At 63.8% G+C, this 27,130-nt stretch overlaps 2 protein-coding genes across 6 annotated transcripts in view; one reads left to right on the top strand and one right to left on the bottom strand.

Annotated features, from left to right (window-relative positions):
• BAZ2A (bromodomain adjacent to zinc finger domain 2A) overlaps positions 1 to 2,043 on the top strand; it is a 40,297-nt gene extending 38,254 nt beyond the window's left edge. Inside the window, exons 30-31 of one of the 2 annotated variants that reach the window (XM_039513939.1) lie at positions 1,287 to 1,450; positions 1,935 to 2,043. In XM_039513939.1, the coding sequence (XP_039369873.1) occupies positions 1,287 to 1,445 (159 nt within the window). In that variant the 3' untranslated portion in view covers positions 1,446 to 1,450; positions 1,935 to 2,043. Of the gene's footprint in view, positions 1 to 1,286; positions 1,715 to 1,934 lie in introns of those variants that run through there. The other variant, XM_039513938.1, reaches the window with a different exon arrangement.
• Positions 1,821 to 25,437, bottom strand: RBMS2 (RNA binding motif single stranded interacting protein 2). 4 transcript variants are annotated; one of them, XM_039513943.1, is made up of 14 exons: positions 25,309 to 25,437; positions 12,414 to 12,592; positions 9,954 to 10,012; positions 9,172 to 9,263; positions 8,672 to 8,829; positions 8,487 to 8,566; positions 7,485 to 7,594; positions 6,259 to 6,305; positions 6,042 to 6,135; positions 4,527 to 4,577; positions 3,663 to 3,773; positions 3,494 to 3,574; positions 2,808 to 2,894; positions 1,821 to 2,552 (listed from the first exon to the last, which is right to left on the bottom strand). In XM_039513943.1, exons 1-13 carry the CDS (start codon positions 25,372 to 25,374, stop codon positions 2,814 to 2,816), a joined length of 1,209 nt encoding a protein of 402 aa, XP_039369877.1. In that variant the 5' UTR covers positions 25,375 to 25,437; the 3' UTR covers positions 1,821 to 2,552; positions 2,808 to 2,813. The 4 variants fall into 4 exon arrangements, with proteins under 4 accessions (XP_039369877.1, XP_039369880.1, XP_039369879.1 ...); XM_039513946.1 differs by having other exon boundaries at positions 8,672 to 8,823; XM_039513945.1 differs by having other exon boundaries at positions 12,414 to 12,589; positions 25,309 to 25,434.
• Positions 25,438 to 27,130: the final 1,693 nt, after the last annotated feature.

Raw genomic sequence — 27,130 nt, 5'->3', positions numbered from 1 at the left:
AGATGGGATGCTGGGGGGGAAGGGGGCACATCCCGCCCTGGGGGAGCTCGGCCATTAAAGTCGGATCTCCCGGCCCAGGCCCGAGACCCCCCAACCTTGATAAGGTGGCTTGGGGCAGGGGTGCAGAGGCGCTTAAATTGTTCTCAGCTGGGGAGGGGGGGGAGGGTTAATATTTAACTTGCCAGGCCCTGACCATTCTTCACCCCAGCTGGAACATGGAAATGAAAACACCTAACAGGTGTCCACCCCTCCCCCCTGCCCAGAATGGACTGGGAGGGGGGGAGATGCACCCCCCCACACACACCCAGCATAAATCACCCATTGCCCCCTCTACAAACCCCTTGGCCAGAGCTGCCTTCTCCCTCCAACTCCCCCCCCCCGCCCTTCGTCTGCTTCTCTCGCTACTACACAACTCACTCGCGCATGCAATAGGAACATCACTGATTGTCAGCTGCATAAGAGCTATTTTCTCCAAGGGGCAGGGCAGGCCAACCCCCAGCCCAGGAGGGTTAGGACTGGGGTGAGGGGCAGGGGTTCTGAAGAAGGGGAAACCAGCAGGGATGGGGGGCCCAGTATGTCCCTCGGAGAAGGGGCCGGCCTGTCTGTTTCACAGTCTATCCAATGTAACAGATATTGGGGGAGGGCCGGATTGTGCCAGCCGGGGGGGGTGTCTATCCAGTGGGGCAGGGGGAGGGTTTAGCACCATCTGGGGGGGAAGGAATCACAGCGGAGCATTTCACAAAGGGGGGGGACGTTGTTTTGAGAACGTGCGGATAAGTCTAAAGTGCCTGGTACCTTTAAGAGCTTGGTCTCCAGGTAAAAGAGATTTGGGAGTCAGGGATCTGGGGGGTGGGGGTGGGCGTTATGGTTTATTGCACTTGTCCTGCCTCCTGCTATGGGGTGCGTGGGGGTGGGATGTGCATAGAAATGAGATCCCCATCTGCAGCAAGGGCAGCACCAGCTCTGCCCCCCCGCCCCCGAAAAGCCACCACCCAGCACCCCCCTCTCGGGAAGAAGGGGGGCAATCCAGCCACGCCCAGAATCCAACCAACCCCCCGCAACCTTGTCCACCGAGGTGGGTGCGGCATGGGGCCCCGTCCTCCTGTGGCCCGTGCCGATCAGCTGTTCCTACCGCGGTGAAGAGCAGCGGGTGGGGGGGGGGGTTTGTGTGTTCCCCCCCCATGCACGGATCCCATTGGGGGGGCGGGGAGGTCACCACGACGGCAGGGTGGGGTCTGCTGGCACGGTCTGGAACGCAGGCAGTGAAGGCACTGTGTATCCCGCAGGGCGGACAGGGCCGAGCCGGTGCCGGGTCCCCTCGGGCTGTAGGCGCGTGGGACGGGTGGACACAGAGTGGAGTCCGGAAGCACAAGACGTCACTGGTGACGCAGAAAAGCGGCACGAGGCTTTTGGAAGGGGGGCCAGGGCCGAGTCCAGAGTCCTGACCCAGGTGAGTCCACGTACGTAGCATCTAATAGGAAAGGACAGAGGCCGGAGCAGAGACCACAAATCCCCCCAGTCCAAGCTGGAGTCCAACATGAGCAGCAATCCCGTCCGGCAAAGCTCAAGCAGGGAGAAGATTAAGGATCCTAGAGGTTTCCTGGAGCTGCGTCCTGGCACGGAGTTCGTGGCCAACCTTTCCCCTGCCCAAAATCCCGCCAGCCAGTGCACGATGCAGCATATCTCCCGCCTCATCCTCCCGTTGGAAAGTCACGGATTCCTGCTAGGTTCGTCTCATTAGATCCTGGTTTTTTTTAGTGTTTCTTTTTTCTTTTTTTTTTTTGAACTTTTTCCTTTTTTATAAAACCCAGGAGAAAAAAAAAGCAAAAAACAATAAAATCAACTGTGGGGTTTTTTTGTAGGTTTTTGTGGCGGTTTTTTTCCTTTTCTTTTAAAGCAACCCCTCCCTCCGGAAAAAATTCTTTCTCCTACAGTGGCATTCAGGTGTGGAAAAGCGTCCGGAGGGGAGCGAAGAAATGGGCGGAATCGGTCGGGGAGCAGTACAACCAAAACCCCCTTGAAATAAAATTGTTCAAACGTTGCATATTTTTCCTTTAAAAAAAAAAAAGAGAGAAGAAAAGAAAAAGGAAGGAACGAAAAAGTAATCCTTAACTGACAAAAGAAAACGACGATTGTCCCAGAGATTTGAATCTGCAGCCTCTCCACGCCGGGGCAGCCAGATCCACCGTCTCCTTAAAGAACCACCCAAATAAAAAAGGGTTTCTTCAAAAACAACCACCAAAAATAAACCACACACTTTTTTTCCTCATATTAAAATAGGCCTCAGTCCATCTGTCCGTCCGTGTGGAGTGGATCTGGTGACCCAGCCCCTCCATTCCACCGCTTTGGTTCCTTGGTGAGCAGAGTCTATTGCCGTTTTTTTTGTTTTTTTTGTTTGTGTTTTTTTTTTTTACAAAACTGTTTTCTTTGCAAAAGAAAGAAACGAACGAAGAAAAAAAAATTGGATTCGACCTTCTAGATGCAGCACAAATCAAAGAGGAGGTGGCGATCTCCCTCGGGGCGAGAGCTCGGAGCAGAGACACCTGGTCCAGCTGAAGAGGGAGAGAACGGTTCACTGATATAGGGGTTTGCAAGGAGCAGAGGGGACAGGCCCCATGTCCCATTCCCCACCCTCGGAGCCAGCCAGTCCCCTGCCCTGGGGCCAGATCAGAGCCGGTGCTCCCTACAGGAGAAAGGCCCCATACCCCATTTCCCACCAGCCAGTCTCCTACCCTGGGGCCGGATTGGGGCCTGTGCCACCAAGAGGGACAGGCTCTCATCCCCTGACACACACACCCAGCCCTTACCTGCAGTTACTTGCTGTACTGATAGGAGTAGGCAGCGTGATCTGACGGAGACTCGACAGCCACTTGGCTCTGCTGGCCGCTGTTCTCCTGAAAGGCAGGAGGTTAGGGGGGTGGGGTGACCCTGGCCCGGCCTCCCCGCCTGGCCCCCGCACCCCTATCCTGACCAGCCTCGGTAGCGAACGGGAGGCCTGGGGAGGGGACACAGCAGCAAGTGGTGCTGCAAGATGCTCTTCGCTTCCAGCCAATGCCCCGTGCTGACCTGATGCCAGCTGGAGACAGGCGCACTTCCTGTCCTAGCCTGCCAGGGCAAGGCTGCTGCGTTGGCTGTTCAACAGCTGCCATACCCCACCCCAGAGGTAGCTGCATTTTAATGCTGGGTGAGTGATCCCCCAGTTCCTTATTGCTGCATCAGCTGTCCAGCAGCTGCCACATCCCACCCCAGAGGTGGCTGCATTTTAATGCTGGGTGAGTGATCCCCCAGTTCCTTATTGCTGCATCAGCTGTCCAGCAGCTGCCACGTCCCACCCCAGAGGTGGCTGCATTTCAGAGGCTTGGCCGGTTAGCGAGGCAGAGGGGTGAAGGGGAGATTAGAACCCGCGGCCCACAGGACTTCCACCCCCCAGCTGACAGATGTGGCAGGGGCCTGCCCCTCCGGCTCTGCCCTCAGCCTGGAACAGGGCTCTTACCTCAACTGAGATGCTGGAGGAAGGCACGGGCGTGTACTGAGGGATGTAAGCTCCTTGCATAGCTGCTGCCGCTGGCATGTACTGGGGAGGAGAGAGGAGAGGTCAGAGGGCGGCTGGTGCCCAAAGGAGGCCAGGCCGGGGCCCTGGTGCCGGCGGACGGGGGCCTTACCGTGCCAGTGCTACTGAGGGAGAGGTGGCCCAACTGCTGGGTGAGGGGGCCCATCATGGAGGCGGGCTGGATGGAAATGGTGTGGTCCATGGTCGGCGTCAGCACCGTCCCCTGCGGCAGAGGAGAGTGGTTGGAGAGCGGCCAGGGGGGCTGGGAGGAGAGGGACCTGGCAACGGCCAATCAGCACAGGGCCAGGGGCGGAGCCTAGGGCCACGGGAGCTGGTACGGCCAATCAGCACAGGGCCGGGGCAGAGCCTAGGGCCACGGGAGCTGGTACGGCCAATCAGCACAGGGCCAGGGGCGGAGCCTAGGGCCACGGGAGCTGGTACGGCCAATCAGCACAGGGCCAGGGGTGGAGCCTAGGGCCACGGGACCTGGCAACAGCCAATCAGCACAGGGCCGGAGACGGAGCCTGGGGCCACGGGAGCTGGCAACAGCCAATCAGCACAGGGCCGGAGGCGGAGCCTGGGGCCACGGGAGCTGGTACAGCCAATCAGCACAGGGCCGGAGGCGGAGCCTAGGGCCACGGGAGCTGGTATAGCCAATCAGCACAGGGCCAGGGGCCACAGGAGCTGGTACGGCCAATCAGCACAGGGATGGGGGCGGAGCCTGGGGCCAGCTGAGACCCTGGCACCAGAAAGGCCCTTTCCCTGGTGGGAAGGCTGTACAGGAAATGATGTCGGAGACCAAGCGAGGGACAGAAAGTGATGTGTAAAGTCAGTCTGTATCATTTCCTGTTGGCAATGAAATCCCTGTGTGCCACAGGAAGTGATGCATTTGAAGCTGCTTCCCCTGGGCCCCCCCTGCCCCCCCCCCAGGCCCAGAGACACCCCGAGGGGGGGCGGGGGCTGGGCCGGGCCTCACCGTGGGCTGCATGAGGTACGACTGATGGTGCATCCAGGACGGGCTGTGAACCTGCGGGCGAAGAGGGGTGTCAGCGGGGTCCCTGGGCCCGGCCGGGGGGGGTGTCACACCTCAACGGCCCCCCAGCCCCCGACACAGCCCCCCAGCCAGGGGATCTCACCCTAACATGGCCCCCCAACCCCCGACACAGCCCCCCAACCAGGGGATCTCACCCCAACATGGCCCCCCAGCCCCCGACACAGCCCCCCAGCCAGGGGATCTCACCCTAACATGACCCCCCAACCCCCGACACAGCCCCCCAGCCAGGGGATCTCACCCTAACATGACCCCCAACCCCGACACAGCCCCCAGCCAGGGGATCTCACCCTAACACACCCCCAGCCCCAACACGGCCCCCAGCCAGGATCTCACTAACACGGCTCCCCAGCCCCAACACGGCCCCCAGCCAGGATCTCACCCTAACACGCCCCAGCCCCGACACAGCCCCAGCCAGGATCTCACCCTAACACGCCCCAACCCCGACACGGCCCCCAGCCAGGATCTCACCCTAACACGCCCCAACCCCACACGGCCCCCAGCCAGGATCTCACCTAACACGCCCCAGCCCCGACACAGCCCCCCAGCCAGGGGATCTCACCCTAACACGCCCCCAGCCCCAACACGGCCCCCAGCCAGGATCTCACCCCAACATGGCCCCCCAACACAGCCCCCCAGCCAGGGGATCTCACCCTAACATGCCCCCAACCCCGACACGGCCCCCAGCCAGGATCTCACCCTAACACGCCCCCCCAGCCCCCGACACAGCCCCCCAGCCAGGGGATCTCACCCTAACACGCCCCAGCCCCCAACACGGCCCCCAGCCAGGGATCTCACCCCAACATGGCCCCCAACACAGCCCCCAGCCAGGGATCTCACCTAACATGCCCCCAACCCCCGACACAGCCCCCAGCCAGGGATCTCACCTAACACGCCCCAGCCCCCAACACGGCCCCCAGCCAGGGATCTCACCTAACACGCCCCCCCAGCCCCCGACACAGCCCCCCAGCCTGGGGATCACACCCTAACACGGCCCCCCAGCCAGGGGATCACACCCCTACACGGCCCCCCAACCCCCGACACGGCCCCCAGCCAGGATCTCACTAACATGGCTCCCCAGCCCCGACACGGCCCCCAGCCAGGATCTCACCCTAACATGACCCCCAGCCCCGACACAGCCCCCAGCCAGGATCTCACTAACACGGCTCCCCAGCCCCGACACGGCCCCCAGCCAGGGGGTCTCACCCTAACACGGCCCCCCAGCCAGGGGATCTCACCCTAACATGGCTCCCCCGCCCCGACACGGCCCCCAGCCCCAACACGGCCCCCAGCTGGGGTCACACTCAACACAGCCCCAGACACGGCCCCCCAGCTGGGGATCCCACCCCAACATGGCCCCCCAGCCCCAACATGGCCCCCAGCCCCCTTCCCCTCAGCCGGAAGCTCCTTGGCCAGGTGACCCCCCCACCGCGCTGGTACCTGGTAGGAGGACATGGGTGATGGGAGGTAAGGGGCGAGCGTGGTCTGAGCAATCATCCTATTGGGCGCCAGGCTGTAGGGGGTTGGGTAGAACCTGTGAGGGGAGGAGGGTGCCGGGCGTCACGGGGTTAAACTCCACTGTGGGATGCACAGAAAGGAAGTGCCCCCCCCAGCACACATAGAGGGAATTGGGGGGGGGAAGGACACAGGGACTCACCCGTTCTGCAGAGCCGTGGTGGGGTCGTAGGTCAAGGTCATGCCGCTCTGTGGGGACACAACGCCTGGCTCAGGCCTGCCCAGGAGCGCAGCCCCCGCCCTCCCCGGCTGCAGGAACCCCCCCTCCTGTCACCACAACCCCCAAGGCAGCCACTGCCCTGCCACAGCATCTCACCCCCCCCCAGACAAGAAGGGGCGAATCAGCCCCCCACACCCATCCATGTCTCCCCCCCCCCCAGCTGGCAGAGAGACCCCCCCCCCACCAGCTTGTGGGTTGGGGGCACACTAGAGTTGCCAACTTTCTAGTTGCACAAAACCGAACACCCTTGCCCCGCCCCTGCCCTGAGGCCCCGCCCCTGCCCTGAGGCCCCGCCCCTCACTCATTCCAGCCCCCCCTCCCTTGGTCGCTTGCTCTTCCCCACCCTCACTCACTTTCACTGGGCTGGGGCAGAGAGCGGGGGCGAGGGCTCTGGGGTGGGGCTGGATAAGGGGTTTGGAGTGCGGAAGGAGGGAGTTAGGGGCTGGGAGGGGGGTTCCGACGTGGGGCAGGGAATTCGGGCTCCAGAGGGGGGTTCCGACGTGGGGCAGGGAATTCGGGCTCCAGAGGGGGGTTCCGACGTGGGGCAGGGAATTCGGGCTCCAGAGGGGGGTTCCGACGTGGGGCAGGGAATTCAGGCTCCAGAGGGGGGTTCCGACGTGGGGCAGGGAATTCGGGCTCCAGACAGGCAGCGCTTACCTCAGGCTTTACCTCCCCGCCTGCCCTGGCTCCGTGCTGCTCCCGGAAACGTCCGCGCTGCCAGGCGGCGCGCGCTGCCCATGACCGCAGGTGCCGCCCCCGCAGCTCCCATTGGCCGCAGTTCCCGGCCAATCAGAGCTGTGGAGCTAGCGCTGAGGGTTTGGGCAGCACGCAGAGCTTCCCTGATGGCCCCTGCGCCCAGGAGCCGGACGTGCCGGCTGCTTCCGGGGAGCTGCGCGGTGCCAGGGCAGGAGGGGAGGTAAGGCCTTAGCCCTTTTAACAGCCCGGTCGACGGTGCTGAGCGGAGCCGCCAGGGTCCCTTTTCGACCGGGCGCTCGGGTTGAAAACCGGGCGCCTGGCAAGCCTGGGGCACACAGCTGTACCCCTCGAGAAGGGACCCTGCAGCCCCTCCTCCATCCAGGGCCAGAGAGCGGCTGGGGGCCCCAGGCTGGGCAGGGGGCCGATTCCCACCACCAGGGAGCCGGTCTCACCGAGTCGCCGTCCCGCGGCCAGGCCCGCCCGTTCTGCACGTATTTCCCCTGCGGCTGGCGCTTCTTCTGCCCCCCGTCGGCAAACTTGCAAAGCAGCGGATCTGAGGGGGCTGCCCAGGGACAGAGGCAGGCGTCAATCCCTACCCGCAGCCCCCCGGCTAGCCCAGCACCGGGCTCCCCACACACACTGCTGGGGGCCCCCAATCCCGACCCACAGCCCCCCCTGCTCCCGACCCACAGCCCCCCTGCTAGCCCAGCCCCGGGCTCCCCACACACTCTGCTGGGGCCCCCCCTGCTCCCGACCCATGGCCCCCCTGCTAGCCCAGCCCTGGGCTCCCCACACACTCTGCTGGGGGCCCCCAATCCCGACCCACAGCCCCCCCTGCTCCCGACCCACAGCCACCCTGCTAGCCCAGCCCCGGGCTCCCCACACACTCTGCTGGGGGCCCCCCCCTGCTCCCGACCCATGGCCCCCCTGCTAGCCCAGCCCTGGGCTCCCCGCACACTCTGCTGGGGGCCCCCAATCCCGACCCACAGCCCCGGGCTCCCCACACACTCTGCTGGGGGCCCCAATCCCGACCCACAGCCCCCCCCTGCTCCTGACCCATGATCCCCCGGCTAGCCCAGCCCCGGGCTCCCCACACACTCTGCTGGGGGCCCCCCCTGCTCCCGACCCACCGCCACCCTGCTAGCCCAGCCCCGGGCTCCCCACACACTCTTCTGGGGGCCCCCAATCCTGACCCGCAGCCCCCCCTGCTCCTGACCCACGGCCCCCTGCTAGCCTAGCCCTGGGCTCCCCTCCGCAGCTCTGCCGGGACCCCTCACTCCCAACCCACAGCCCCCTGCTTTCCCCATTGTTCCCGAGTTCGGCCTGGCAGGACTTAACCCCAGAAGGAAAGGGAAGGGTCCCAGCTCCCTGGAGAGTCATTATAACAGCCCCTGCCCGGCTCCCGCTGCCCGGGTTCCCCCTTGGGTGCCCCACCGCGAGGCCCTGCCGCCCACCTGGGATCCCCGGGGGGGTCTTGATGTATTTCCCGTTGAAGTGGGTGATGATGGCTTCGCACTTTTCTGTGGACTCCATTCTGTGGGGGGAGAGAAGGCCTGAGCCCAGCGCCAACGACCCCCTCCCCCTCCAACATGCCGACAACCCCCCCCCCCCCCAGGGTGCCCCGGCGGGGGGCTCTGACCTGGCGAAGCCGACGCCGCGGCTGGTGCCGTTGGGGTCGCGCAGGACGCGGGTGGAGATCACCTGCCCGAAGGGTTTCAGCAGCCCCTCCAGCTCCTGCTCGTCCACGCTGAGCGGCAGGTTGGAGATGTACAGGTTCGTGGGGTCCTGCTCCTGTTGCTATGGAGACACGGCAGTGAGGGGCTGCCCAGCGCCCCCCAAAGGGGTCTCCCCTCCCCGGAAATTGGCCTCTGTGTGGGGAATTACCGCCGCCTCCCCTGCCCTATGGGGCTGGGGCTGCGGCTGCGTCAGGGGCACTGGCAGCTGCAGGGCGAGTCACAAACCTACACAGGGCGGGGGGGACGACACCCCAGGGTGGTGGGGGCTCGGGGGAAGGGACCTCCTACATCTGGAACCATTAACCCTTTCAGTGCTTGAGCAGGAGGTCCCACACCCCCAGCAACTTCTCTCTCTCTCCCCCCCCCAATCTCTGTGCGGGCAGGGGGCATCTGGGGCCCTTACCTTCGCCATCTGGGCCTGCACCCCGCTGGCCTTCAGCGCCGTCACGGCCTTCTGCGCCGCCGTGGGGCTGTCGAAATCGACAAAGCCGTAGCCTGGGAGAGAAGGGGGGGGGCTGTGAGGGGAGGGCAGGGAGGGAGGGGGACCCAGCAGCCTCAAGCCAGAGCCTGTGTGGGGGATATTTAGGATCTTGCGGTTTGTCTCAAAGCCCTTTATGGGATTTTTTGCTTCCGACCACCCTGCGACCCCTCACACGGCACTGGGAGGGGGCCCTTTTGGGGTGGGGGCGGGGTATACGGGGACCCCTCGCCTGGCATAGAGATGCGGCTGGCTCTGGGGTGGGGCGCACGGGCTGGGTATACGGGGACCCCTCACACGGCACTGGGAGGGGGCCCTTTTGGGGTGGGGGCGGGGTATACGGGGACCCCTCACCCGGCATAGAGATGCGGCTGGCTCTGGGGTGGGGCGCAGGGGCAGGGTATACGGGGACCCCTCACCCGGCATAGAGATGCGGCTGGCTCTGGGGTGGGGTGCAGGGGCTGGGTATATGGGGCCCCCTCGCCCAGCACGGAGATGCGGCTGGCTCTGGGGTGGGGCGCAGGGGCAAGTTATACAGGGATCCGTCACCTGGCGCTCAGATGTAGCTGGCTCTGGGGTGAGGCGCAGGGGCTGGGTATATGGGGACTCTTTGCTGGAATTTATCCAGAGCCCAGACTACTGGGGAAAGCAGCAGGGGGGTTCCCAGGGACCCTCCCCTGGCGCCGCTGGGGGGCACCAGGCCTCACCTTTGCACTTGTTGGTCGTCTTGTCCAGGATGGCTTTCGTGGAAACAATTTTGCCATATCTGGTGGGGGAGGGAGAGATGCCAAAGAGAGGAGTTACAGTGGGAATGGGGCAGAGCGGCCAGCGGGACCCATAACGGGGCATCCCACAGCGCCTGCCACCCCCAAACCTCACCCGGCACTGAGAAGCGGCTGCCTCTGGGGTGGGGCAGGGGGCTGTTTAACAGCCACGTTGATTTGGGCAGAGAAGTGAAGGCGAATCCTGCAGCCAGGGTGGGGGTAGGGGGCAGAGCTCTGGGGGCTTTAATGAACTTGGGGCAAATGCCCATTGGTGCCAGCTAAGAAAGATCCACCAGCTGGGAAAGGGTTAAATGAGGAATTCCCAGGGGGCAGCGGCCCCACAGAGCATCTGCAAAGCCAGGGGTGGGGCAGGCTGGGGATCCCCAGTTCCCAGAGCCCCGCCTCCAGCACTGGGGGTCATGCGATTTCCCCTCCCCCAGGATGCAGGGGCGGGGGGTTGGGGGGTTGGCCTTTTAAAGGGCAGATGACTTCTGAGCCCCACCCCAAGGCAGGGAAGGAAACAGCCCATCCCCCCCTCCGGGTCAGCCTGGCCGGATTTCCTGGCGGGGAGGGACGGAGACAGGCAGGGTAGGGGAGGAAATCCGACCAGCTGCCGGATTGACCAAGTCCCTGGCGCTGCGTGGCACCGGGGGACCTCCTGAGCCCAAAGGCAGGGCAGGGAACATGGCAGAGGCCCATGGCCCTGGATAGACACTACCTATGGAAATGGATGGTGGGGAAACTGAGGCAGAGGGGGAAAGGGGAGCGATTTCCCTTAGGGTCCAGAGCCAGCCAACGGCACAGGTGGGAAGAGAACCCAGGAGTCCTGGTTTCCATCCCCTCCTCCCCCTTCACTCTAACCACTAGCCTCCGCTCCCCTCCCGTTTCACCTTTCCCCGTGCCTCAGTTTCCCCAACTAGCGAGGCTGAATTAACCCTTCACAAACCGCGCAGGAGCCGGCAACCCCAAGCAACCCAAGGGGGCAAAGCCGCGTCACAGCAGGAGGCACCAGGGCCTGGAAAATCGGGGTGCAATGGAGACGTGGAAACATCCCTAAATCCTGACCTAGCCCTGAAGGAGTTACCGCCCCCCCCCCTCAGCTGAGAGCAGCTCCCGGAGCCCCTCCCCCCGCAAATTCCTGATCCGAACTGCCTGGGCCTGCCAGGGCTGCTGCGGGCTCTGGGCCGCTTCCAGCATTCCCGGCCGGGGTGAGCTGAGGTTACGGCAGCAACCGCCCCCACTCCCCCCCAACGCCGGCTCCTGGGCTGCTGCGGGGCCAGATCCACCCTCCATGGGCTGCCCAGCCCCCCCACATCCCCCAGAGCCCCTCATGTCCCCCCACCCCCGGCCAAGGCAGAGCTCCAGGGGGACAGTTTGCCCCAGTCCCTGCTAGGCGCCTGACTCGCCCAAAATGGGGTGATGGCCCCACACCGCTGGGTCAGATCCCAGCTTATCAGGAGTTCTGGCAGAGCTGGGGGGAGCCCAGGGCTGGGCTGGGCTGGGCTGGCAGGGGCTGCGGGTCGGGAGTGAGGGGCACCGGAGGAGCTGGGGGGAGCCCAGAGGGCTGGGGGGGGGGTCTCCAGCTCTATTCAGAGCCCCAGGCAGAAGCAGCATCTGGAGGGGACGAGCCCCGGGCCCGTGGCCGCATCTCAGCCTCTGGCTAAGGTCTAAAGGAGCGTCCAGGGCACCCCGTGTGCCCACGTGGGACACCCCCATCTCCCCCCCATGTCAGATCCCCCCATCTCCTGCCCCCCCGTGGGACACCCCCATCTCCTGCCCCCCATGTCAGATCCCCCCATCTCCTGCCCCCCCGTGGGACACCCCCATCTCCTGCCCCCCATGTCAGATCCCCCCATCTCCTGCCCCGTGGGACACCCCATCTCCTGTCCCCATGTCAGATCCCCAATCTCCTGCCCCCATGTGGGACACCCCATCTCCTGTCCCCATGCCGGATCCCCACATGGGACACCCCCATCTCCTGCCCCCCATGTCAGATCCCCCCCATCTCCTGCGCCCCCCGTGGGACACCCCCATCTCCTGTCCCCCATGTCAGATCCCCTCCCACATGGGACACCCCCCATCTCCTGCCCCCATGTCAGATCCCCAATCTCCTGCCCCCATGTGGGTCACCCCCATCTCCTGTCCCCCATGCCGGATCCCCCCCCCACATGGGACACCCCCCCATGTCCTGCCCCCCAGGTCTTATCCCCCCCATCTCCTGCCCCCCCGTGGGACACCCCCATCTCCTGCCCCCCATGTCAGATCCCCCCCATCTCCTGCCCCCACGTCGGACACCCTCCATCCCCCATTTCTGTGCCCTACCGGGAGGGATGTGTCAGCCCCCCAGATGCCCCCGGGGTGGAGCCCTCCTGCAGGGGTTCAGACACCCCCGCCCCGGCGTACGGCTGGCACAGCTTGACGAGGTCCTGGTCGGTGGTGCCCGGGTGCAGGCCCCGGATGTACAGGTTGGTTTTGCTCAGCTGGTCCCCGCCTCCCCCGCCGCCGCCTCCGCTGCTGCTGTTGTTGTTGCTGCTGCTGGGACTCGGGGGCGCCATCTGCTGGGCCACTGACACATAAGGCTGCTGGGAGACAAGAGGGGGCGGAGCTGGTGAGCAGGGGGCGGGGCTCCCGAGGGACATTGGTGGGGGCAGTGGGATCCGAAGCGCACGTTCCCCCTCCAGCTCGTTGAATCTTTCCTCCTGCCCCGGCCCACTTTCCTAGCCCCCAGGGATCTCCGGGAGCAACAGAGAGCGGCCACCTGCCTGCTGCTCAGCGGGGAGGGGAGAGGGATGGGGTGGCAGGCTGGGGACAGCGGACAGTCAGCAAAGGGAGCTTCCACTGAACCGAAGCCTGATTGTAACAGGTCCTGGGGACATGCAGCCACCTCTGGGGAGGAGCATGGCAGGGGGAGGGGGGAATGTAGGGCTGAGATGCCCTCACTAAGTCCTGTAATGCCAACAGGGGGGCGGGCAGGGCTGTGGGTTTCAGGGACCAGCACAGGCACCAACTCTGGGGGTGCTCCGGGGCTGGAGCACCCACAGAAAAAAAATAGTGGGTGCCCCGCAATCAGCTGTTCAGCGGCCTGCAGGAGGTGCTGGGGGGAGGGAGAGGACTCGGACGAGCGGGAGTGGGGGCAGGGGGGGGGGGCAGAATGGGGGTCAGCGCCTACACGGGCCAGTTTAAACCCTCCTAGGTGCAGTCAGTGGCATGAGGCCTGGCGGGAGTCCGGGGGGGCTGAGTCTGAGGGGGTTGAACCTGAGGCTTCACCCCCCAAACCATCCCCACACTCTGGCTAGGGCTTCATCACGGGACCCCAACTGCTGAAGGCCCAACTCCCTGCCCCCTCCCGGCCTCATGGGTCCTGGTGCAAATGCCTGGGGGTGATTCCCGCCTCCCCCCCCCCGATATGTACACACATGCCCCGCCCCCCAGGAGAGGCAGCAAAAATCCCAGCGCTGCCACCATCCGAGCAGCAAACTCCAACCAATCAGAATGCAGCACGCAAACAAGCTGAAGCCAGCCATGTGGCCACTGGCTGAGTTAACAGTGACATCACAATGAGCCGGCCAATGAGGAAAGCGGCTCAAAACAGCTTTAATATTGTTCTTCGGGGGGGGGGAAGGAGTCACGACCTGGCGCATCGAACCCAGGACCTGGAGCCTCACCCCCCACACACCCCCAGAGACCTACTGACGGTGCCCCTCACTCCCGACCCGCAGCCCCCTGCTAGCCCAGCCCTGGGCTCCTCATGCCCTACTCCCCCTCTTTGGTTGTCAGGACTCCTGGATTCTGATCCCAGCTCTGCCATGGCCCCGCCATGCGACCCCAGAGGAGTCCCTTCCCCCACCCATGCCTCAGTTTCCCCAACTGCCCTGCTGCCTGGGCTGGGGTCGTGCTGCTCGCAGGGGTATGTTATTAGCACGGCCCTCGGCCGGCCGGGCGTGCTGGCTCCTCGGGGTTATCCCCCGGCGCAGGATGGAGCGGGGAGGGAGGAAGCTGACTCAGCCGCAGTGGAGGTTCCTCTGCGGAAATCCAGCCGGATTCCTCCAGGGTCGCAGCCCCAGGTTCCAAAGCACCCACCTGCCCCCGGCCAGGCCTTTAACCTGCCAGCCCCGCCCGCCACAGAGCACCAGACAGCGCTCGCCCCCAGGGGGCGCTCTGGATGCCGGTGGAACAAGCAACCACGCAAGACGCCCACCACCCTGCACAGCAGCGCCAGCTGAGAGGCTAAGGGATGGGGCCAAGGTCACGCGGGGTGTCAGTGGCACAGTCCAGAATAGGAGCCAGGAGCCCAGGCTCCCAGCCACTGGCCCACGTGCTCCTTGGGGTTCCGGTGACTGGTTGGCCGCTGCCCTGCCCCCACCAGGACAGAGCCACAGGGATGTCTGTGACCCGCCTGGCAGCACCTGGGGCAGGAGGGGAGTCGTGGGGCAGAGCTGGGGTGGGGGGGAGAAGCAGGAATACACCCACACCCCGCTGAACTGCAGGCCCTGTGTTCAGTTCAGCCACAGGGCGAGGAGAGGCGGGGAAATGTGCCCCCCCCCCCGCTCCCGCGTGCCTGGAACCAACCCCGACTCCGGCCTGTAGGGAGGGCTCAGACCCTAACCCCTGGGATCCTGTCAAAGCCCTTCGCAGCTGGACCCCATCCCCCACCCCAGACCCAGCAGGGCAGGATGTGCACTGGGGGATGGAAGGGAGGGGCCGTGCGATGCACGAGGAGAGCCACAGGGCCCAAATGCTTGTGCCCCAGTGTGCGAGGGGCGTGCAATGCACTTGCAGGGCTGGGCACAGCAACTCCCTGCTCCCCAGGCTGGGCTGTGATTTGCTGAGTGAGGTCACCAGGGCGGCGGGGTGGGGGGGAATCCGCTTCGCCCTGTGTGGGCGTCACTCCACATTGCAAAACCGCTGCAGCATTCAGGAAGGGCTGGCTCAGAGCTCAGGAGAGGCCCAGGGCTGGGATAGCAGGGGCTGCGGGTTGGGAGCGAGGGGCACCAGCAGAGCTGGGGGAGCCCAGGGCTGGGCTGGCAGGGGCTGCAGGTCGGGAGTGAGGGGCACTGGCAGAGCTGGGTGGGGGAGCCCAGGGCTGGGCTGGCAGGAGGCTGTGGGTCGGGAGTGAGGGGCACCGGCAGAGCTGGGGGAGCCTAGGGCTGGGCTGGCAGGGGGCTGTGGGTCGGGAGTGAGGGGCACTGGCAGAGCTGGGTGGGGGAGCCCAGGGCTGGGCTGGCAGGGGCTGTGGGTCGGGAGTGAGGGGCACGGGCCGAGCTGGGTGGGGGAGCCCAGGGCTGGGCTAGTAGGGGCTGTGGGTCGGAGTGAGGGGCACCGGCAGAGCTGGGTGGGGGAGCCCAGGGCTGGGCTGGCAGGGGCTGTGGGTCGGGAGTGAGGGGCACTGGCAGAGCTGGGTGGGGGAGCCCAGGGCTGGGCTGGCAGGGGGCTGTGGGTCGGGAGTGAGGGGCACCGGCAGAGCTGGGGAGGGGGAGCCCAGGGCTGGGCTGGCAGGGGGCTGTGGGTCGGGGGTGAGGGGCATCGGCCCCTCCCTGCCTCCACCGCAGCCCTGTCCCTGCCCTCTCAGCCCTTCGCTCTCACACAGACTCTGGCTGCTCCTGGGCCCATTCGAACCCTGTGGTCAGAGCTGCTCCCGGTCAGCAAGAGCCTGTGCCGGGCCAGGTCTGCCCAGCGCCCAACGCTGAGCCCACGGGAATGGTACCAGTCTGGGCCCAGGGGTTGAGACATAGCCGCGCAGCTCCCCACGGGGATCCACCTCTGCAGCAGCCGGCTCCCTGCTCCCTGACGGCAGCGGCACGGGGCGCTGGTCCAATGCTCCTCCCTAGGCAGCCGGCACTAGCCCAACCCGGCCTGGGAGCCTCTCTGGGGAGCGGGACACTGACAGACGCGGAGTTGGAGCTCACCCCAAAATCTGCAGGGCCTGCGTGGGTGAGGCACCGAGCATCAGGGCCTCACAACAGCTACAAGTCTAGAACTCAGCCCACCCCCGCTCCAAAAGCCCCCAGCCCCACTGAGTTAACGGGGGAATCTCCAGTAGCACAAAGCAGTATGGGGTGTATGGGCCACACATGAGCAGTTCTTGTGCCATCCAGCAGAGGGCAACGCTCCTGTGCTCCTTGTGGGCCAGGGATAGCTCAGTGGTTTGAGCATTGGCCTGTTAAACCCAGGGTTGTGAGTTCAATCCTTGAGGGGGCCACTTAGGGATCTGGGGTAAAATCAGTCCTTGGTCCTGCTAGTGAAGGCAGGGGCTGGACTCGATGACCCCTCGGGGTCCCTTCCAGCTCTAGGAGAGAGGTACATCTCCACCAGCTCATCAGGGAGCTCACAGCCCTTGGCAAATACTAATCTATCAACTCCTCCTTGTGAGACACTGCTGGGGAAAGTGAGGCACGGGATGGGATGGGAGGTGCCTGAAGTGGGGCCAGGGGGGAGCAGAGTCGCCTTCACAAAACCAGAGACAGAAATGAGTCTCTCTCGGGACACTAGGGGGGACCCCAAACTGAACAGGATCAGGGCCAGCGCCGGGGATCTGGGACGGGAAAGGGGCCCAGACAGGGTGAAACTAAACCAGGTCAGGGAAACGCCCGCTTTAATTTCCCTGACACCCGTTTCCTCATTTGAAGCTTTCCCGATGCACAGGAGAAGGTGAACAGTTTCCTGAGCGAGCCTGGGAGCCAGGACTCCCGGGTTCTCACCCCACTTTGCTGCAGGATCTTGAGCAAGACATGTCCGTGCCTCAGTTTCCCACACACACCCCCAGGTCCGAGAGCCTGTCCCAAGGATTTCTGCAGCCAGCCCATACCTTGTGGTTGAGCTACACCCAATCCTTGCGACAGCCCCACCTCGAGGTACAGCCTTCCCAGAGACGGAGAAACCCCACATGCCTCGGGCAGCGGGTCCAAGGATCAGTTCCCCTCCCTGTTCACCACTTGGGCCCTACGTCTAGTCAGGATGGTTCTGGCTTCACCTCCAGCCACCGGCTCCTGCTCTGCCTTGTCCGCTGAGCCTGGAGAGCGGAACAAACCCCAGCTCGGCCCAGCCAGCCGCGAGGGGCAGGACGCGGCTCTCCAGGCAGGTCCACACAGGCATGAAAAGAAACACGCTTAAAGCACGTGACCTGGCCCCAGCCACGTTCTCGGCATCATGTGTCAACATGGTTATTCCGGGAGGGTGGACGGGCCGCGAGCGCCTCTCCCCTGCGCTGCTCATTTCACTTGCGGGCGGCGTTAGCGGAGCACACGGGTTGGCTTCAGAGAAGCCCAGGTGGTAGGTCGGGGCTGCGGCAGCGAGGCGGGCGGAGAGGGCTGCCGGGGAGGGGCAGGAGGCCTGGCTGAGCTGGTAGTTAAAGGGGGATGGGGGGGCCCTGTGGGACGTGCAAAGGGACATGGTGCAGCGGGCTAGTTTCACCCACTGGGGGGCAAGGGATTGTCAAAGGGCCCAGGGGAGTTAGGTGCCAGACTCCTGTTGTGTGCCTAACTCCCTTACCCAAATGCCGCCCTTAGACCCCTCTTGCAGCGCCGTCCCCATGAAGCCGACAGGACTCTGCATCTGGGGAGACCCCTGACGGCAGCAGGTCTCCCCCGGGCCAGAGACGCTGCGCGCCCAGGGCGACAGGGAGCGTTAGAGGCGGGTGGAGTCGGAGGAATGTCTGTGGGATTGAGAGCAACGGAGGGGGCGGGTTTGGTGAAGCGAACGGTGGCAGAACCGCGTTCCGAGGGAGGGACGTGCCAGGACTCCTGGGTTCTCCCCAGCTCCAGGAGCAAGGCGGGTTCAGGGGCCTGGCTGTGAGGCTCCCTGGGTTCTTCTCCCGGCAACCCCACGGCCCCAGCCTGCGACCTCAGGCAAGTCCCCGCGCTGTCCATGGAAGCTCTCTGGGGCAGGGACCCCACGTGCAGCACCTGGCGCGGCGAGCGCTCAGGCTGCTACCGCAATACGCCAAGGAAGGCGCGTCAGCCGGACAGAGAGCAGGAAACGGCGCAGCTTCCGCACCAAAGCCGCTCCCGCGTTCGTCAACCACACCAGGGAAAACGCCGGTTTGTGGCGACCGAAACGTTCCGTGTAAACGCGCCGGTTTCGATGCCGCGGGTTCCCGGGCGCCAGGGTGGGATTTCAGGTCAGAACCAGAGACCCGCCTCTGCCCCGGAATAGCCAGCAGCCCAGTGATCAGAGCCTGGCGGAGCTGGGAACCCCGATGCCACTCCCTGTTCCGCCTGACGCAGATGTCGCTATCCCAGGCGAGGGCCCTGACTACCAAGCCGTGGGGCCAGCGTGTAATTATTACACAGAGTGGAACAGCTCCAAGCCGGCAGCTGGAGAGAGGGACCCTGACTCTAGCCTGGTGGAACCCTAAGCTGGGATGTGCCGGCGAGATTTTCAGTTTTCCTCTGAAAATCCAAGCCTGAGACAGTAAGAACGTGCTTACCAAATGCAGGGTTATGCAAGGAACAATCATCCCCTTGCCTTGGGTTCTTGGCACGCCCCAAGGCGCGTGGAATGGAACGATCTGGAGTATGTTTGTACCGCACCGAGCACAGCTGGGGCTGGCTCCAGGCCTGGGACTCGGAGGTACTAATTACTTTTCCACCTTGGGTTTTTTTTTAAAAAAAAAAGGTCGGGTCTCCACGTGTTGCCAATGCTCAGGATCTTATCACGAGTCTCACAATATCTGGTGTTTCTCTGAAAGACCCAGCTCCAGGAGCCAGAGGGTCAGGCAAAAATCTCGGCTTTAATTGGGGGGTGGGGGGGTAAATTTCTAGCCCTCCTGGTTGCAGGGAAAAGTTTGAAAATGTGACCTGAGTGTGATCCGAAAGGCTCGGCCACGAGGAGGCGCCGAAGAAGAATCTGTATAAAATCTGATTTTCAAGCCAAACTCGTGATTTTGAGAGCTCAGGGTTGGCCCCTCCCAGGTGAAAACAGACTGGTCAGTGTCACACTTGCTTAGAGTCAGTTTTAGCCAATTTCACTGAGGAAGGCCGGGGGTTGTGGGGAAGGCTCAGTCCTGGGCTGGGAGGCCGGCGATCTACGGACAATTCTTGGTCCTGCCACCACGTCACGGCAGCGCCGTGCCTCAGTTTACCCAGCTGCGAAACAGCGCTGACGCTGACCTCCTTCGCAAAGCGCTTGGAGACACGAGAATGAGGGGGGCGGTTGTCATCGTTATTAAAACGCTGTTTCTGGAGGAACCATTTGTACTGAGCGAAAGTTTGGTCAACGCCTCCGAGAATTTAAAAACAAAACCCCGACACAAAACTCACAAACGCGGGAGCCCAGATGTACTTTGACTGGTCAGAAAACCGAGATCATTGTGAAAGCCACCGCTCCGGTCTGCATTCACCCACCAGCTCCTGCAGTGACACTTGGATGACTCAGTCACAGAGGGACAGGAACCTCCAGTGATGCTAAACTTGGCCTGCAGGAGAATTGTCCTCCCTCTCTCTCCCCTTCTCCCCCCGCCACAGGAAATGGTTGGTGACATCACTAATTATCACAACAACACATGCCTGGGCAGTGATGCCAGCTGGGTGGGGCTGATACCATGACATTCCTCAAGGCATTTTTTTTCCTTCTAGTGCTACCTACATTTGCAAAGATTTATTTCGTTCCCGGGTGGGCTGAAGCTGCTGCTAGGCCGTGGGGCTGCAGGGCAGTAGTGGGTCACGGTGCCCAGCACCCACCGTCTGAGCCGGGTTCTCAAAAGGGCTCAGGTGCCAGGACGCAATGCCAGCGAGCGGGTGCTGGGCCGCCTAGAGGCTACCGTAATCCACCTAATAAACCACGTAAAGCACCCGGCTCATGGGGCCTTGACTGGAGCACCTGGGTGCTACCGTATTACCCCCATTAATAATGATATTACCCGGGTAACATCCCAACCCACAACTCCCATTGCAACGCTCTCTCCGAGCCCCTTTTGAAAAGCCCAACCACCTCGCTGGGATCTTTGCAAGCTCCAGGCCTGATCTGTGGGTGCCAGGCCTTCGGGAAGCTTGGCCTGGTTGACGTATCCCCAGCGCCCCGTTTCACGCACATGTTTAACACCCCCCCTCCCCCCGAAAAAGCTCATGGCGCGTCTCAGGAGCGGGAACTGAGGCATGTGGGGAAATTGGTGCAGGATCGAGGTTTATCGGCCAATTTTTTTTTTAAACTAACAGAAACATTGAAAACTGCCAGGTATAAAACAAACAGCACCGAGCGCCGCTCCCACAGCACGTGACCGAGGGCGGGTGGGATCATTAACCCCATTTCACAGATGCAGAAGTTGAGGCACAGAGCAAGAAGCGACTTGCCCAGGATGCTAGAACCGGGCTGCCTGGATATGAGGCCGTGCTTTACCACTAGGCCACACAGCCTCCCTGTTGCCCAGATTTCCATATGGACACCTACACGGCCATGTTGTAATTATTCTGCTCAGAACTGGGGTCCCCCCCCCGCACCCCAACACTGCAGTTCCTTTTTCAGGCGTGGGCCTTGCCAGCTCAGACCCAGAGACCCTAGTCTGGCCTCCTGCGTGTCCAGAACCCCACCCGTAACGCCTGTAACAGATCCCAAACCTCTGGCTGAATCACTGACGTCCTCAGACTCCAAGTTACGGAGAATCCACCACTGACACTAGCTGAAACCTGCAAGTGATCCGTGCCCCACGCTGCAGAGGAAGGCGAAAACCACCCAGGGCCTCTGCCAATCTGACCGGGGCGGAAATTCCTTCCAGACCCCAAATCTGGCGATCAGTTAGTCCCTGAGCACATGGGTGAGACCCACCAGCCAGACCCCCGGGAAAGAATTCTCTGTCGTAGCTCAGAGCCCTCCCCAGCCAGTGTCCCGTCCCCGGCCGGCCGGCGGGCGGAGATACTTGCTAGTAGTGGCAGATCGGCTGCTGTCCCGTCAGACCGTCCCCTCCACGGACTCGGCAAGCTCAGTCGTGAAGCCAGTTAGGGTCTGTGCCCCCCTGGGCAGGCCGCTCCCGCCGGTGACCCAGAGGAGGCTGCTCCGGTGCCTAGTGACCCGTTCGCATTCGGCTCGCAGGAGCCGGTCAGGGCCCCGCTGACCCCAGGCAGCGCACGAGCCAAAGGCTACGGGGTCGGGGGTTTCATTTCAAAGCTAACGAGAGGGGCTGGTTCTTTAAACCATCATGTCAAATATCTCCTCTGCCAGCCCACGCCCAGCGCCCGTGAATGGGGCTCCTGGGTGCTACCGTAAGAGACCCGAATGGGGCTCCTGGTGCTACGTAAGAGACCTAAATAATGGAATGGGGCTCCTGGGTGCTACCGTAAGAGACCTAAATAATGTACAGCACCAAGCGCCATGGGGCCCTGGCCCGCGAATGGGGCTCCTGGGTGCTACCGTAAGAGACCTAAATAATGTACAGCACCAAACACCATGGGGCCCTGGCCTGTGAATGGGGCTCCTGGGTGCTACCGTAATAGACCTAAATAATGTACAGCACCAAGCACCATGGGGCCCTGGCCCATGAATGGGGCTCCTGGGTGCTACCGTAATAGACCTAAATAATGTACAGCACCAAGCACCATGGGGCCCTGGCCTGTGAATGGGGCTCCTGGGTGCTACCGTAATAGATCTAAATAATGTACAGCACCAAGCACCATGGGGCCCTGGCCCGTGAATGGGGCTCCTGGGTGCTACCATAATAGACCTAAATAATGTACAGCACCAAGCGCCATGGGGCCCTGGCCCGTGAATGGGGCTCCTGGGTGCTACCGTAATAGACCTAAATAATGTACAGCACCAAGCGCCATGGGGCCCTGGCCCGCGAATGGGGCTCCTGGGTGCTACCGTAATAGACCTAAATAATGTACAGCACCAAACACCATGGGGCCCTGGCCTGTGAATGGGGCTCCTGGGTGCTACTGTAATAGACCTAAATAATGTACAGCACCAAGCGCCATGGGGCCCTGGCCCATGACTGGGGTTCTTAGGTACGTCTACCCTGCACACTAAAGGCCGGGCTCTGACTCAGGTTTGAGCCAAGCCCCACTTCCATCCACACACAAATCAGTCTGGCCCTGGCCAGCAAGCGCTCAGGACCCAGGTCCTAGGACCTGCTGGAGCGGCGGGCGCGGTGGGGAGAACCGAATCTCACTGTGATTTAGGCCCCAGCTCCGTCATTTCGCAGTGTGGACACAGACCCGAGACAGAGACGTGGACGCAGCGGCGTGGCTGGGAGCCGCGGGGCCAGCGAGTGTTAACCCAGGCTGGCGATGCAGTGTGGACAGACGACCGAGCCGGGAATCCACGGAGCCGGGTTCCCAAGCAGTGCGGACATCCCAGGAGGCGCCAGGAGGGCAGAGAGAGGTAAGAACCGGGGCTCAGGACTCAGACGGGCCGTTTACACAGCTCCTGAGCCCGCGGGGCTGTCACAGGCAGGGAGGACACAGCTCCTGGAGGGGTCAAACTCTAGAAGTGAGGAACCGCAGGAGAATGAGAGGGAGACGCGCCCCAGAACAGGAGCGGGGGGCCAGGACCTCGCCTGGGAGGGGGAGATGCGGGGCCACAGCCGAGGGCCTGTCTACACGTCCCGTGCTGCGCGGGTGCAGCTGCGGTGCGTAGCGGAGACGCTACCTGCCCCAATGGGAGATCGGCGCGGTGAATTCACCTCCGCGAGAGGCGGGAGCTGTGTTGCTCGGAGAAGCGCTCCGGCCACACAGCGCTGTCTACACTAGGGTGGTCTAACTGCGTCGCTCGGGGTGTCTGGGCTAACAGGCGGGTTCTTACATCGTCCTCTAAAGCATCTGGTGCTGGCCCCTGTCGGAGACAGGACACTAGGTGGCCCTGGAGTCTGAGCTGAGTTCCTGTCCAGTCGAGATATTAGTTCTAGCTCGACCACAAGATATGGGCTGGGTGCAGGAACGGCAAGATCCTTTGGCCTGTGCGAGGCAGGAGGTCAGATGGGATTATCTGGCCTTAAAAGTCTATGAAGCTATTAGTCACGGTGCTTTTACGTAGCAACTAGAAACTCCCCGCCCGGATCAGAGCCTCATCAACATGGCCTGCCCAAAACCAAACCAAACCGTCCCAGCCACGGGACCCCCTGAAATACGCAAAATCAACGAAATGTCGCACCCCAAGAAATGGCCCAAATCTCAGAGTTCCCCGCAGAGTATTTCCACTCGCTCGCGATGAGTAACTCAGACAGTCAGCAAATTATGAGGCAAAAATTCCCCTAACTTCAGGGGAGACGTATTCTGACTCTCCGCGTCCCCGGCAGTGTTGCAGACATCGGGGGCGGGGCTGGTTTGTGGCTGAGAACTGCCCATGTGGGGTGGACCCGTGTCCCACTGCGTCCCACAATCCCAGATCCCGACTGGAAACCCAGATCTACAAAATCCCCGGACCACGCGCTCCCACCCAGCAGCTCCTCTGCAAACGCACGCACCACTCCAATGGCCAAGCGGTGGGGTGTGCCACAAACTCACCCACCTTGTCGCTCCCCCCCGACCATCACCCCCAGACTCACCAGTACGACACGCGCACGACCATCGCACGTGCGCCAACACAGACACACCACAGCAAATTCACCAGCATGTCAACAAACGCACCGTCTCGCACGTCAATACGGCAACTATGTGTCAGGTGCACATCCAAACGCTGCTGCCCCAAATACACAACCCGACCCGCACCGGCAGTTACAGGGCGACAAGCCGGGCGCACAAAGACAGACACCCCAACACGTGCCGACACGCCCCGCAAACCCCCGCCGACAGAAAAGGCCGGCGCAAGAACACCGCGGACAACACGCGCTGATCCCCCAGACTCGCACACACACTCCCCCGGAGAAAGTCCAGTGGCTTGGAAAATGACAGATCTCGCACCCACAAAGGAATGATTTTAAACGTGTTCAGCTGGCTTCTCGGAGCTCTTCACTTTGCATTCGCGGGCCTGACTCGGCGGTGGACCCTGGCGGGGGGGGAGGGGGACACACTCGGGGGGGTGGCGGGGCCCATCAGTCGTGGCTTCTGGTCGGGGAGTTCAGCCTGGCTCTGCAGACTCATCTCCAACGCTCAGGACGTTAATGTCACGGGGACAAGGGGTGGGGGGGAATCCAAGACCTGGTCTGCAGAAGGGAGCCCCGAAAGGGGAGGGAGAGGTCTGGATTACAGAGCCATCCGTCTGGGTGTAATCTAGGGTCTGGGGTGGGGGAATCAAAGAACACAGAGTGGGGGGGTATTGGAGGCCCCCGGGTGCTGCATGGATCCTGCCCCATGGGACAGAGAGACTCCCGCTGTTACCCCCGTGATAACAGGACACCAGGGATCTGCCCCCCCGGCAGGGCCGCCGGGGTGGCGCTGTGGGAGAAGGGGCTTGTGAAGGGCAGAGGGTCTCGCTAGGATTCAGAGACATAAGAATTCACCCGCCTGCCCCCATGGTGCCACTCTGCAGACAGGGAAACTGAGGCACAGAGGCTTGTCCCCCCCAAGGTCACACCGCCAGCCAGCCAGTGGCAGAGCTGGGCTGAGAACCCAGGAGTCCTGGCTCCCCCCTCCCCAAACCCCACTGGGTTAACCCCAGGCTACACTCCCCTCCCAGAGCTGGGGAGAGAACCCAGGAGTCCTGGCTCCCAGCCCCCCCACACCACTAGCCCATGCTCTCTTCCCAGAGCCAGGCATAGAACCCAGGAGTCCTGGCTCCCAGCCACCCCCCACTCTAACCCACCAGCCCCCACTCCAACATCCAAACCCAAAGTCTAATCCCAGCAAGACCCTAAACCCCCTAACTCTGACCCCAACGCCCAATAACACCCCCTCCGCGTTCTGCCCGGCACAGACCCCCCCCAGGTAGCCCCAGAGCCAGCCACAGCCCGAGGGAGGTGGGGAGCAGACGGGGTCCCCCCGCCCTTGGCACCCACGTGCCTCCCTCCCTGGGAATCTGGTGCCAGGCCTGGCCTGCCTGGGATATTCACCCACCGATCCACCCCCTCCCCCCGGAACACGGGGACCCCCCCCCTCCGCGAACCCCGAGGTGGAGATCAGCTCCCCCCCACCCCCAACCCTCAGCCCACCCCCACACTCCGGGGTGGGGGGCGCAGCCCGGGAGCGGCGGGGGGGCGGAAAAGCGATTCTCCTGCCTACACTTGGTGGAGCAGCAGCAGCGCGGGGGCAGATCGTCACCCTGGGGGGGGGACATGGGGGGGGGCAGCGCCCTGAACTTCCCCGCGCACCACGGCACACTCGGGCCGGCCCGAGCTGGGCCCCGCGGCGCCCGGGGGGTGCAGGGAGCGGGGAGGGGACCCCACTTCTCCTCTCCGGGGTGCAAGGGCGGGGGCGGACGCAGCCGCTTTTCCTACCTTCTTGCTGGTTTTATTGTAGCCGAAGGTGGCGATGGCGGCCCGCGGCTGGACGGAAAGTAACATTTTCCTCCCGAGCGCTACGGGCCTGGGAACGGGGCGGGGGGGGCGCGGGCGGGGGGGCCGGGGCTGCTGGCTGACGTCACACCCAGGGAAGCCAGGCTGGAATCCAGGCCCGGGATGACAACTTTCTACTGGGTCCTAGCGCCCGCGGAGGGAGCGGCGCCCGCGCGAGCGAGCGAGGGAGGGGCCGGTTCTCCTCCCCCACGGGGCGGGGGGGGCCACTGAGGAGCCTTCTAGTCTGACCTCCTGCCCAGCCCCGGGCCCGGGGTGGGGGGCCCTGAAATAATGCCGGCCCCGGGGGGCCACCAGCCCAAGGAATCGGTAGCCGCTGGGCCGGGGGGGGGCATGGTGGCTGGGGCCTTGCAGAAGGGGTTGGGGTTGGTGGGGGTGGGTGTTGCCCTGGTTTCGGCTTTTGGGGAGTCGAGGGGAGAAACCAGCATCCGCCCCCCCACCGCCCCCGCGCCAGGCGCTGCACGCACCCAGCCGCGGGAAGTCAGGCCCAGCCCCGGTGCGAAGGAAGGAGCAGGCCGGCGTTCGGGGTGCTGGGCCCGACGCCCTGTCTCCAGCCGGCTCCCCCCCCCACCCCGGGCAGGCCCAGACACCCCCCCGGCCAGGCCTTCACCCCTGCTCCAGCCGGCCCCCCCATGTGAGCCCAGCCCCTCGGCCCCATTCCTGACAGGCCTTGGGGCCAGCACTGACTGGCAGGGGAAAGTGCCCCCTACTGAGACCCCCCCCCCCATCTCCCAGCCATGTGCTTCCCGACAAAGAAGCCCTGGGCAGGGTGTCGCCTGGGGCCTGTTGAAGGGCGGGTGGGTGCAGGCCAGCACCCCCTGGTGGCCAACACTGGGGGGGTTAGACAGAGGGTAGCCCCAGCCTAACAGCATGGTCTCCAGCTGGGGGGATATTCCTGGCAGGAACGGGGTCGCCCCCACCCTAGGAGCCGTGCGAGCCGGTCTCAGTGTCGCCCCCTCTGGGCTGGGTGGTGCCGCGCTGCCCTCGCTGGGTGTTACCTTGTGTGTCTTTCACTGCGGGATGGGGAGCGCTCAGGGGCCACGGGGCCCCCTGCTCTCCGTAGCCGGGGATCACAAGGCCCCACCCAGGCCCAGGCACCCAGAGCCGTAGGGGGGGGACACACACCCAGCTCAGGATGGGGACAGACTTAACCCTTCCCGTGCTGTGGGGCACACGGGAAGCTGGAGTCCCAGCCACGCACCTGGCATCTTGCACCCAGCTGTGCCGTCGGCCCCTCCTGAGGGCTCATGGTCCCACCTCCAGCACCTCCCTTTGCCAAGGATCCGGCTGCGGCCATCAGCAGCCCCTGGAGTTGGGGGGGGGGGTTGATCTACAGACCAGATCCCCCTCCCCACTTCTCAGGAATAACCTGGTCAGCCCAGCGGCCATCGCCCTGAGTCTCCTTCAGGCTCACTCTGGGCTCAGCTCCAGGCCCGGCTGTCCCCAGTCCAGAGCTCCCATACCGCCCCCTTCCTCCCCCCACATCTGGGGTGGGGGTTCCCTGCATTGCCGCCCTGCGGGGTCTGGATCCCTGACTGGGGCCGCCGGGCACGGCCAGAACCCGTCATGGAGCAAGCTGGTCCCCAGTCCACACCCATCTGTGCTCGCTGGGAGATCCTGGGCGGGGGAGGCAGGCTGGGAGCCCCCCGGTTGGGGGTGCAGAACAGAACACAAAGTCCCCATCCCACCCCCAGAACAGGGCACCCACCCCAGCTCCTTTCAGCTGGAGGAGCTTTACGGGCTCAGA

The sequence above is a fragment of the Mauremys reevesii genome, linkage group 25 (genome assembly GCF_016161935.1).
Source record: "Mauremys reevesii isolate NIE-2019 linkage group 25, ASM1616193v1, whole genome shotgun sequence".
NCBI lineage: Eukaryota > Metazoa > Chordata > Testudines > Geoemydidae > Mauremys > Mauremys reevesii.
The sequence above is the reverse complement of the archived record's forward strand: the minus strand, read 5'-3'. Positions and strand labels throughout refer to the sequence as shown.